Source organism: Myxocyprinus asiaticus, chromosome 21, assembly GCF_019703515.2.
Source record: "Myxocyprinus asiaticus isolate MX2 ecotype Aquarium Trade chromosome 21, UBuf_Myxa_2, whole genome shotgun sequence".
In the NCBI taxonomy this organism is placed as follows: Eukaryota; Metazoa; Chordata; class Actinopteri; order Cypriniformes; family Catostomidae; genus Myxocyprinus; species Myxocyprinus asiaticus.
This window is the reverse complement of record NC_059364.1, coordinates 7,937,469-7,950,196: the sequence shown is the minus strand read 5'-3', so window position 1 is coordinate 7,950,196 and position 12,728 is coordinate 7,937,469. Positions and strand designations below refer to the sequence as shown.

The following is a 12,728-nucleotide window of genomic DNA, read 5'->3' as shown; positions in this document are numbered from 1 at the left end:
TTAAATCAATATCTTCAGAATTAATATAATAGGTGTGGGTTTCTATAAATCTCCACTTCTGTTTCTGAACACTCCACATTCTGAATGTGAAAGTGGAGATTTATAGTAGAAAGTACTAAAATATTGATTTGTTTCTCACCCAAAGTGATTACATTGCTTCTAGAATCGTATGGATTATTTTATGCTGCCTTTGTGTGCTTTTTGGAGCTTCAATGTTTTGGTCACCATTCACTTGCATTATATGGACCTACAGAGCTGAGATATTCTTCTAAAAATCTTTGTGTTCAGCAGAAGTCACACACATTTGGGATGGCATGAAATTGAGTACAAAAGAGAATTTTCATTTTTGGGTGAACTATCCCTTTAAATGCTATACTATGAAAAATGTCAGTCTGGATTACAATGCACTTTTATTTTGTTAAACATACTGTCATTACCCATTGCAGACAAGCTCTCGTATGGCCAGCAAACATTAAACTGTGAATTTGCAGATATTTGTCCTCCAGATGAATAAGGAAAGTGACTGTATCAAACTGTTTTTGAAATTAATAAACAAACATTTTTATATTATTGACCACTGACTGAACTGCCAACCCATATACATGTTCCTCCTTGATTCAATGTCAGCATAAAAGAATTCAAATGCACCATTTAACACACTGAGACTGATTTCCACAAAGCACTTCCCTTATCAGACTCGTAACGTACTGTTTTACAAAGCAAGCTTTAGATGCCAAATAAAATGCTTAAGTACACAAAATCCTGTCAAAGTAAAACGTATAATTTCTGCACTGCTAGCATTACTAAAAATCAATATATAGAAATTGCAAAAACTGATTTGCTGATTGCAAATCCATTTGGTAATACATAAATTACACATTTTGCCTTTACAGCTTTCTTTTGAATGTCCAAAATAATTTAGGTAAGGCAGATCAGTTAACATTGTAAATTGTGTAGTTTATTTACAGTATACTTTTGCAGTTGCTTAAGTCACAATCACTGTGCGTATGAAGTGTCAGACAACTGAAAGTTTCTAGTGTGATTAAATGCTGCACCAAACCTGAATACATTAGCATTGTGAAGGCATCAAGTGGCATTTGGGACATAAATCTTAAATCTTGCACAGTAGAAGCACCAGTCTCTTACTGAGATTTACTAAAATCTTCGTATTTTGTGTAGAAATGATGTAGTCCATTGTGACAAAGTACTTAAATCCCAATAAAATTCAATGTACCCTTCAATCAATCACAATTCATGAATAACCCACCCATTCCTACTGCATTTTCATTTACACATTTATTTTAAAGAAATATTTTAAATATTTGGAACAAAAAGAAACAACAAAACAACTGAAATCATAGCAGACATGATTGATTTTTATATATTTTTAGCTCACGGCTGTACCCTTATTAAACGAATTGTTTCGTACCGGTAGAAATACGTTTATCCTGTATAGTGTTATAATGCATATAACCCTCAGTTCTCCCTGTAAAGGCACATTGCTGTGTAAGCATTTATGTTGAGGGCTCTAAAATAGTGTGAATTTACATGTTTAAAAAGCGCTTTCATATTCGTGCAACTTACAAAAAAGCTCCCAGTCTGAGCAATGAAACCTTGATGGCAATCATGATGTACAAAGCTTTCAAAAACAAAATTAGTACAATGTTCTCAGGTTGAGAAAAGAAAAAATGTGTTTACCACAAAGTTTAGAGGCTCCCTACCTGACCGTGCCACCTTAGTAGGGAGCATTATCAATATTTTTACCACGAGAGGCAAAGAGACGAGGTAAAGGGCAGGACTGCACATTTCTTTTTGGTTTCCTATAGTGTTAGTGAGCAGTGCTGGCAGAAGAGTTGCTTTACTGTTGGGACAGAAGAGCATTTCTGTTTGCTTTCATCTTTTCCAGACGCTTTACAAGATGGTTGTTGGTCATTTCCATTTCTTCTATCTTGTCCAAGGCTGTACGAAGCTGCAAAATAAAAAGAAATGTGTCAGGATGACTTGGTATCACTTGGACTGTAAATATTATAATGAAAAGTGTCTGATGATTGTATTTGGTATTGGTTTATTAATATTCAGGGCTCCCACACCTTTTGACAGATTCATTTCCACGACTTTTTTTGAAAATTATTTTATAGAGATTGCTGAGGTAGATTTCCATTTTTATATCATATAGCATTCCCTGGAATTAATAGATTTAAGCGTTTATACTAGTGTAGATACTTTATACATTTATACTTTGTCTACAAATGTCTATATTAAGCAAAAAAAAAAAAAAAGATTTCAAAGTGACTCAGTGAAGGATTTGGCTTTCTAAACTCCCATGCAAAGTATAACTACAAAAATCACTCGGAAATTTCCATGACTTTAAATATTTTATTAATTTCCATGATGTTTCAATGCCTAAAAATCACAGTTCCATGATATTTCCAGGTTTTCTATGACTGTGGGAACCCTGATATGGGTCTAGATTATTAGCAGAGATGATCATCTGAACAGCAGGTTTCTTTAGTGTTGGATTCATACCTCCCTCTGAAGTTTTCTTTTCTCTGCTTTTAGTTCATCTTCTACTTTTTCTGCATTATCTGATGCAGCCTTATATCTAGACACCTGTCCTTCAAGTCTGTTTATCTGCAAGACACATACAAAAAACCAATCACAACACTTACTTATACACTAAAATCAGTGAATCAGTTCAAACTGTCAATTTCAGTGATCGATTCACAACTCTTGATTAGTTTGTGTCATCACTCAAAAGTGTTTATGGAAATCCCTGCATGGTATTTTTCATACACTCTCTGAGCACTTTATTAGGAACATATGGTCCTTATAAAGTGCCCGATGTGGTCTTCTGCTGTTGTAGTCCATCCGCCTCAATGTTCGACATGTGCATTCTGAGATGCTACTCTGCTCAATACAATTATACAGAGTGGTTATCTGAGTTACCATAGCCTTTCTGTCAGCCTGAAGCAGTCTGGCCATTCTCCGTTCACCTCTCTCATCAACAAGGCGTTTCTGTCCGCAGAACTGACACTCACTGGATGTTTTTTGTTTTTGGCATCATTCTGAGTAAACTCTAGAGACTGTTGTGTGTGAAAATCCCAGGAGATCAGCAGCTACAGAAATACTCAAACCAGCCCATCTGGCACCAACAATCATGCCACAGTTGAAATCACTGAGATCAATTTTTCCCTATTCTGATGGTTGATGTGAACATTAACTGAAGCTCCTGACCCATATCTGCATTATTTTATGCATTGCACTGCTGCCACACGCTTGGCTGATTAGATAATCACATGAATAAGTAGGTGTAAGTGCTCAGTGAGTATATATTAAAATGTTTAAATAAAAATATATGTAGGTAAATATTGCTATTTATTACTATGTATTGTTATACTGGTGCATATAAATTAAAATTATTCAGTATCATTGTTCCTGAAAGGCCTTTCAGTTAAAAAAAAAAAAAAAAAAAGAACTGAAAAACATGCCTTGATTGTTTTTAGCTAGTTTTATTTATTGCTTCAAACTTTTGAAATTTTGCAACAATGGCTGTTTGGTTCTCTTTTAAATATTACTATTATTATCAATAATAATAAACCCTTAAATTATACATTTCACACTATTTAAACACTAACAAAAACATTCAATGTCTAATGATTTTATTCACAAAACACCCACTGATAGTCACACAGTCTAAAATATAATTTTAATCAAACTCACATTTTGTTCCATTGTTGCCATTTCCTGTTCAGCCTTTGAAAGCTTGAATTTGTATTCACATATCTGCCTATTGGAGTCCCCTACAGGAAACAGAGAGAAATGTTAATGCATGTGTGTGTGTGTGTGTGTGTGTGTGTGTGTGGTAAATGTGAAGTATATTATTGCAGACATCAGTGTTTGAGTAGTTTGTGTCATACTCTGCATCTCGATGAATTGTAGATCAGTGCCGTTCTCCATTCGTTCTCCCTCATTGTAAACACTGTCAATCTTTGTGTGTTTCTGTCTCTCTTCATCCAACTGGATCTTCAGTTTTCTGATCTAATAGAGCACACGTTACTTTAATTCAGCTGTGCCAAAAATCTGCTATATTTCTAATCCTAATTTCTTTTTATATACAGTGGGGTTCAAAAGTCTAAGATGACTTTAAAATATGGGATTTTTTTTATTTTTGATTTGAACCTGGAAATAAAAGTTTTAGGATTTAAAAAAATAATTAAATAAATATAAAGGAAAGAGTTGTGACGGAATAAGAAATATTTGAAAAATATTTTCAAATCCTGCACTATTTCTAGAGCACAAATCAAATCCACGTAAATTTGTATTTGATACCAAACACTGAGAATTTTTGAAATTCCTCAGAAAAGTTTCAATTCAACTTTTTACTTAGAAAATAATGCAAAATGTAAGCATTTTCCCTAGTTATCTAAAACTTTTGGACCTCCCTCTATATTTATACCTGTGCCAAAAGTTCATCCTTTTCATCAGCAAGTTTTCGTAGTCTTACATCTGGGGTATGAGCACAGGAAAGAAGTGTTACCATGTCATTGTTACATACTACAATAATAAAATTCCTGACTATATATTCAGAGGCTAACCCAAAGGTCCATCTCCCGCTGACTCCAACACCTGCGCTGCCTCCTGTGTTACCACAGTGATGCCTGAGGAGGGGGATTCATGATTGACATCTCCGTTGGGCATGTTTTCGGGTATAATGACCAGCCCGTGTTCCTGTAAGGGGCAGGAGAGGACTCAATGAGGAACAAGCCTCATGAAAGCACAACAACCTTTTGTTAGTGGATAGTGCAGTGTGTGTGTGTACGTGATCAGTAAAATTTAGGTGAAATGGATACAAACCTAGAATTACCAAATGATAGATACAGGCAGTAATCCAAATATTTTCCAGTCACTAGATCTGTTTTATTCCGTGCAGAACCGTTTTAAGAACGTACCTCTCCCATTCGGCTTTTCCCCTTGAGATCAGCCAGCTCATTCCTGAGCTCATCTCTTTCATTCCTAATGCAATCAAAGTATTCTTTCTGTCTCTCTAACGCCTGGCCACACACAGGGCAGGAAAACAGAGAGAAGGAGTGAAGAGAGCAAGAGACAGGAGCAAACACAGAATGAACACTGGCTGCAGTCATAATATGGCTGGGTGAAAACAGACCATGCTGACAAATGAGCAGTACAGGAAGTGAAGGCGTAAGGACAGCACAAATATACTCGACAAGTCTGCTTTTTCAGAAAAAAAGTATTATGTATATTTTAGTTTATATTATGAACAATTCATGGATTTTAAGCAACTGAAAGTAGCTTTGTCAGCAGTAAAGGTAACTGATTTACTGAAAACAAGTAAATCTAATATGTAATAACTTTTCATGCACTATGCAGCTTCAGTAGTTTAACTCAACAGTATTTTGTGGCACTTTACTTTTTTCATCAACAATAACTCCACAAATAAATTCCACCAACACCACTGGTTTACAGGACTGAGGCTTACAGGTAACCAGCAGAGGGCAGCACTAGGAACAGAGGTGCAGTAAAACTACTGAAACTGCCCAAAGATTCAGTATTAAACGGGTCATATCATACCCCCTTTTATCGTTTATGTTTACAATGTACTGTTATTTCAAAAGATCAAGGAAAATGAGATATGACCCCTTTAAATTCACCAAAAACACAAGCCTATGAGCACAAACTATAAAGACAATGTGTAAATGCTTACATGCACATTATATAAACAACACATTAATCCTTTTAGAAAGGCATTGTTATTAATATATGACTATAACTATAATTTTCTTTCTATAGAAATATGGCTGTCTGGCAAAATTAAGAGCTTAAGTGTGTAATTTCTGTGCCACCAATGGCACTACACGGTATAGAAAAAAATAAATCCCCTCATCTTCTATCGGTTGTATAAACAGATAGTCCTGCCCCAAAACTCACCATGTCAGGCTAGACAAGCTGCTCAATCAAACAGAGTAATGTTTTGATAGTGCCACTGTGTTAAAACCTTTAGGTGAAATCAACCAACAGTGGCTTGCTTAATAGTTGATTCGGCATATCTACATCGAAAAAATTACACACAAAAGCTTTAAAGGAATATTATAGGTTCAATACAAGTTAAGCTCAATCAACAGCATTTGGGGCATAATGTTGATTACCACATAAAATAATTTCAACTCGTCTATCCTTTTCTTAAAAAAAAAAAAAAAATTCAAAAATGGAGGTTACAGTGAGGCACATACAATGGAAGTGAATGGGGCCAATTTTTAAAGGGTTTAAAGGCCGAAATGTGAAGCTTATAATTTTATAAAAGCACTTACATTAATACATCTGTTAAAACTCTTGTATTATTTGAGCTGTAAAGTTGTTTAAATCATCACTTTTACAGTCATTTCAGGGTTTTAGGGTTTGTTGACATTACATCGTGATGGCAACGAAGTTGTAAAATTGGCTATAACTTTACACTGAAAAGGTTAGTGATTTTAAGAACACACATTGTTTACATCTTGCGGCTATACTTTTGAAATAGTGAGTTACTTAATGTTTACGGATTGGCCCCATTCACTTCCATTGTAAGTGCCTCAATATTTATTTATTTTTTTTTTTTAAGAAAAGCAGTGGAAAGTCAAAATTTATTTTTGTGATAATTAACATTATTCCACAAAGGCTGTCGATTGAGCTTAACTTGCACTGAACCCGGAATATTCCTTTAATAGATGGCTAATAGATGTATCAACAGTTCATTTCATGAGGATCATCAGTAATAGCAGCCTACGCCCCCCATCAATACAAGCAACATCTCCTAAACCCTCCTACCGCAATCTTTCTGTCCTTCCAGTTAACCGTTTCCTGCAGGTCAAACACCTCCCTCGTGAGGGTATCTAGTTTTTGCTGAATTTTCTGGTTCTCCTGGAGTCGAGTTGTTGGAAAGGTGTTTAATAAAGCAGAGGAAAAAAAAGAGGACAGATTCAAGATAGACACAATGAGACAGAAGACATGGAGGAGAACAGAAGGATCTGAATGGAAAAGTGTTAATGATATGAGGATGTTGAACCTAATTCTTTTACCATCCTTCCTTCTATCCTTGAAGAACTTTCAAAAAACAGTTTGAAATTAAATAATCTATAGCTTGATTTCTAACTCTTCTGCAATAGCTTTTAAAAAGTCTAATGCATCCTTCCCTGATGCGTTCAACTGGAATTTAAGGGTCAGATAAACCATTCGTGTTTTGAGATCTACCTCAATGAGTTCATCTCGCTGGCGGATACCTTCCTTCAGCTCCTCTTGTTTGTGCTGTAGTACTGAACATGTGTGCTTCTGCCTTTCTAGTTCCTGTAAATAAAAACATAAATACCCCAGTCTGCCAAAGCCTGCATCTTTACTCTGCAAACAAGTAATCCATATGCTAATCGAAATAGTAGAAAATGAATGCCATTCTTAATAAGCTGGGTCTGTGCACAGTGGTGATAAATTTGCTGGACAATCATATAAAAACATTACACTTTCTATCCGATTAATCTTCAACAGAATAATAGAAATTGTTTTATAACACATACAGTTCTGACACTGAATTATTATTGGACGAGCCACATCTGAAGCTATTGTAAAATAGCCGATATATATATATATATATATATTTATACACACCTCGATATGCAGTGGCTAGGGTATAAAGAGCTCACCAACAACTCTCTATTATATTCTGGTTTCTAGATATGGCTCGGTTCTCTCTTTTAATGTAAGTCTATGGAATTTTTTATCCCGTTTTATCATTGGCCAGACTTAAGTCGCAAGTATGATCACTTAAATATAATAGCAAATCTCTGCTTAAAAAGCTGGAGGATTTGAGGTATAATTCATGTCTGTAATACAACGAGTTATACATAATAAGGGTAAAAGGAATAGTTCACCCAAAAATGAAAATTCTCTCATCATTTACTCACCCTCATACCATCCCAGATGTGTATGACTTTCTTTCTTCTGCTGAACACAAACAAAGATTTTTAGCTCTGTAGGTTCTTACATTGCAAGTGAATGGTGACCAGACCTTTGAAGCTCCAAATATCACATAAAGGCCACATAAAAGTAATCTATATGACTGCAGTTGTTAAATATCTTTTGAAGAGATATGATAGGTGTGGTCGAGAAACAAATCAATATTTAAGTCCTTTTTTTTTTTTTACCATAAATGTCCAATTTCACTTTCACTTTCAAAATGTGAACTTTTATGTGGCCTTTATGTGGTTTTTGGAGTTTGAAAGGCTGGTCACCATTCACTTGCATTGTAAGGACCAACAAAGCTGATATATTCTTCTAAAAATCTTCATTTGAATTCAGCAGAAGAAAGTAAGTCATATACATCTGGGAGAATTTTTATTTTTGGGTGAACTATCCCTTTAAAGGTTTATTCAAATAGTAGCACATCTATCAGTACAAGGGATGCTTTCATGTACAAACACCACTACCAAATGACACATTATCAGTCAATCAATGAAACAATAAAAAAAAAAAAAAACAACAACAACAAAAAAAACAAAAAAAAAAACATCTGGATTTCACAGGCTTTCTTTAATCTCTTCTGTGTCTTAAATACATGGAAAACTAGAAGCTACTGTTAGCTACTGTGAGATAAGTGTCTAACACAATCTCCAAAATGTTTAGTCATAGAAATGAATTCAGATGAGACTTTTTGACTGAAAGTACCTTTGATTTCTCATCCGTTTCCCTGCGTAGCTCTGACATTTGCTCCTCCATCTCTTCTATGACATCTTTGAGTGTGTCCACCTGGTAGATGAGGTTTGTCTTGTCATTGTCCAGCTGGGCGTTAGAGACCATGGCCTTCTTATACTTCTCCTCCACTTCTGATAGAGATTCCTAAAGGAAAGGGAGGGACAATCCTCAACAAAATGACTGGAACAGCATTAGATGCTGATCACTAAAAACACCTTATACCAGGCAAACCAAACCACACAATGACCAGTGCACTGAAGATTAGAGTCAAATGTGAAGTGCACGTAAAATTGAAGTAAAAATGTAAAACCAACAAACGCTACACAAAAGTTGTGTAAATGTTTTTACCGCAACGACTTTGTGAAATCTGTTGGCTCTAGTATCAATACTACAATTTAGATATTAGGAGGAACATCAGGTTTGATTGTCACATGAACCCTTGGTTGCTCATATTCAGTTTATTCACAGGATCTCAATGTTATCAGGACATTTAAAAGTGAGATGCAGCTTCCCAAAGTAAACTGGACAAGCACTGAAATTGTTCATATAGCTACAGCTGAAATGTCCTGATTAAAGGCGTGCACATATGTGTCCTCTTCCGTAGTCTTCTTAACACAGCAGTGGGGAGTCAGACAGGAAGACTTGCTTGTTACTTTGGCTCCATTTCAGGAGTGATTCTCTCTGCAGGCAGCACAACTGTGGGCTAAAAGTGACTGCAAAGAGCTAATGGAGTGAGTGAAATTCTCATGCAAGGCTCATGCAAAAGGAGTTCTAAAAGCCTGGTGGGTTAGTGGAGGATGAGGGAAGGCATGCAGTGAGCTCAGGACCCTCTACCTTCAGCTCTTTAAGACCCTGCATGTATCGGCCCTCTACATCCTGAATCTGGTCCTTTAGATCATAGATGTCCTGTTGAGATGGAGGAATGAATCATGGGAAAGGTTTTGCATTCATGGAAGGTCAGAGCGTTGACCTCTAATTTTACATTTGCATATAGAGAGGGAGAGAGGTTCCCAAAAGGCATTCAGACACAAAGAGGAAAGACAGGCATTTTAATGAAAGCATTAATAAAGACACACACACAACACAGGTGGATTCTCTGAGATCAAATGCATTCAACAGGTAAGCAGAATGTATGTGATTGGAGCTCATCATGAGATTTAACTGTGTGTGTAAATGCTTCATTTCAATGGGTCCTGTGCTTGTATGATGCTCTACTCTCAGCCAAACTACCGGTATGTTTGAAGGCATGTAGATCATCTTGCTTAATCAAAAAACCGTGCAATCCAAGTCTGTGTCGAATCTTTCTTTAGATTAAGAGATGATGCCTGTTTTTGTGTCTGTCTTCAGCGCATGCAGAGAAAGAGCATTTTTACCTTTAACTCACTGAGCGAAGCCTCTGGATCCATAATGACACTGCCAGTGTCTCCACTGCCCCTCCTAGAAGAACTGCCCCCTAGAGATGCCAGGGCAGCTGCAGACAATGCCGGGGTGGCACATCGAGAGGATGGCTGTAAGAAACGAGAGGACAGATCCCCCATTAACACTCATTAAATTAAGTATTATTCAGGAAACCGAAAACAGGTTCATGTTCAGAAGCTATTCCATTATATATATATATATATATATATAAAAACACCAGAACCATTTGATTTATGGTCTCGTTAACAGTTCTCTCACGTGCAATATTCCGCCAATGCAGACGAACACTGTACTATAATACAGTGTTTCCTGCACCACACTTCAGCGGCAGCATTGACATCAACTGAATCTACAGCTTGAAACACACAGCAAATCCATTCTATTCTGATGCCTGAAGGAATGATTCTAATGAGCCGACTCTTTTGAATCTACAGCGCGAAACACACAGCTCGGCCAGTGTTCCGAAAGTTTGGCTTGCAAGTCACAATGGATGTTTTTAAATCTGTGCGTGCTTGCAAGATATTTTCCCACCGAGCGGGCTTTTTCAAGTGCAGAATAATTGCCTTAGGTGAGTCAGGTCCCGTCTTTCACCGGATCATGCTGACATGTTAATTTTGTTCATCAAAATGTATACTTTTGAGTAAGTAGCCTAAAAAAATGACTATTTTAGGCTAGGTATGCAAATAATTTTTATCCAGCTGATCAAGAAGGCTATTTTCATTCTGTGTGCATGCAATGTTTAGAACAATACATTAGGCTTATTGTACATTTCTGACAGGCCTATTTTTAAATTAAAATTCTATTTTTTTTTTTTACATCGTAACTGTTTAGTTAACCAGTGTCAACCAATGTTAACCAACTGTCATATTAGATCATAGGCTAATGCACGTCGTGAAATACAGGCACCTTTTCAGCACATTTTTTCTCTCTCATAGATTTGGCTTGCCTGTGAATTATTTTCAACAATGCCCTGACTGTTTTAATATGTTAAGTTACTTTTACTTGGTGATTTCTTCTTAGAACAGGCTATTAGGGTTGCTCTACTGGTCCTGCACTATTCATTCAATTGTTTTCAATAATTATGCCTGTATTTGCTAACGTTGATTTATTAAATGCATGTCATGTTCTATACTTAATGTAGCTTACAATGTAGCCTACAAAGATAATGCAAGTCAAGCACGTCACAGATAAATGCCCCTTTTTCAGCAGAATTTAGGGTCGGATTGAATCATTAAAGGCAACAAAAATATGAGAAACTGAAACCTTCTCTGGCCCCAATTTGGAAATGTTATTTAATTGGCAGTGACTAAGGAAATTGACCAGAGACAATTCATGCTCTAATTGGACAAGCATAGTTATCAAATAAATTATGAGGCAAATGTCTGAACACACTCTAAGAAGGCTAATGGAAGAATATCTCTTGCTCTTACCCGACTGAAGGGGTCTGTAAACTGCTTATCACATTTCTCATCCAGCTGAAAAACAAGAAAACACTATTATTCTCATCAGTTATTATTACAAATACATAATGAGCGAAACGTGAAAGTGTATTGACTGGGTTTTGGTTTCATCCTGAAAATAAAACAGAAAGAATAAAGTGAGTGGGATGCTAATCACTACAGTTAAATGTGTTAGATGCGTGTCTATGAATCACATCTTCACACACATCAACCAGAAACATTTAGAATTAGTGCTCTGGCCCCTCCCTTTATCAAAATTCTGAGCTTTAAAACCAAACATTAACAAGGTACAGCCACAAACATTATAGTGCTCAAGGCTAGAAGTATTTATGCAGGAATGTGTTTCAGTATCAAAACAGTTCAGAGCTGATTAGCCTGCTATTAGAATAATGCATGTAAGTGAATGGTGACTATAGGTTCAAATCATGGACTGAGACATTGGATTGTTACACATTAGATGCCTTCTTAAAAATAATCATCCACAAACTAAAATAAAAGAGTTAACAAATAAAGTCAGTGTCACTGTTTCTATTTTTAAACCAAGTATCAAACCATGCAGAATAAAATAACTTCAATAACTTGGTGTTTTACAGGAAAAGTTCACCTAGAAATGAAAATGATGTCATCATTTATTCAGCCTCTTGTAGTTCCAAACTGGTGTTAATTTCTTTCTTCCGTGGAACACAAAAGAACAGGGGTGGGCAATTATTTTGGTACAGAGGCCACATCGGGCTTTAAGTAGTGCATGTGGGGCCACATTGTACACCTTTTGAGATACAAGGGACTCCTTTTGAGGTAAAGGACAAAAAAGCACCATAAAGGACCACAAAGTAAATCCATACAACTTATGTGCTTTATTCAAAGTCTTCAGAAATCATACTACTTCTGTGGTTGTTTTGTTTTGTTTTTTTGGCCCTTTTGGGAGCTTGACAACCCCCTTTGGTCATTGCATGCTTTTTTTATAGTCAGATTCTTCAGAATATCTTATTTTGTACTCCACGGGAGAAATGTCAGGTTTGGAAGACAGAATTTTCACTGTTGTGTGACCTATTCTTTAAAGTCATCATTCAGTGCTCTTCAGTGACTTTGTCACATTGGTTAATACAGAGTTCA

At 36.1% G+C, this 12,728-nt stretch overlaps 1 protein-coding gene across 20 annotated transcripts in view; it reads right to left on the bottom strand.

Moving 5' to 3' along the window:
• Positions 1 to 936: 936 nt before the first annotated feature.
• LOC127412194 (leucine-rich repeat flightless-interacting protein 2-like) overlaps positions 937 to 12,728 on the bottom strand; it is a 46,742-nt gene continuing 34,950 nt past the window's right edge. For 13 of the 20 annotated variants that reach the window (XM_051648358.1, XM_051648359.1, XM_051648360.1 and 10 more), the window contains 13 exons: positions 11,586 to 11,630; positions 10,110 to 10,244; positions 9,571 to 9,642; positions 8,710 to 8,880; positions 7,246 to 7,338; positions 6,823 to 6,915; positions 4,950 to 5,051; positions 4,596 to 4,728; positions 4,457 to 4,506; positions 3,918 to 4,038; positions 3,721 to 3,800; positions 2,527 to 2,631; positions 937 to 1,969 (listed from right to left, as the gene is read on the bottom strand). In XM_051648358.1, the coding sequence (XP_051504318.1) occupies positions 1,859 to 1,969; positions 2,527 to 2,631; positions 3,721 to 3,800; positions 3,918 to 4,038; positions 4,457 to 4,506; positions 4,596 to 4,728; positions 4,950 to 5,051; positions 6,823 to 6,915; positions 7,246 to 7,338; positions 8,710 to 8,880; positions 9,571 to 9,642; positions 10,110 to 10,244; positions 11,586 to 11,630 (1,311 nt within the window). In that variant the 3' untranslated portion in view covers positions 937 to 1,858. Of the gene's footprint in view, positions 1,970 to 2,526; positions 2,632 to 3,720; positions 3,801 to 3,917; positions 4,039 to 4,456; positions 4,507 to 4,595; positions 4,729 to 4,854; positions 5,052 to 6,822; positions 6,916 to 7,245; positions 7,339 to 8,709; positions 8,881 to 9,570; positions 9,643 to 10,109; positions 10,245 to 11,585; positions 11,631 to 12,728 lie in introns of those variants that run through there. The other 7 variants (XM_051648361.1, XM_051648372.1, XM_051648374.1 and 4 more) reach the window with 4 other exon arrangements.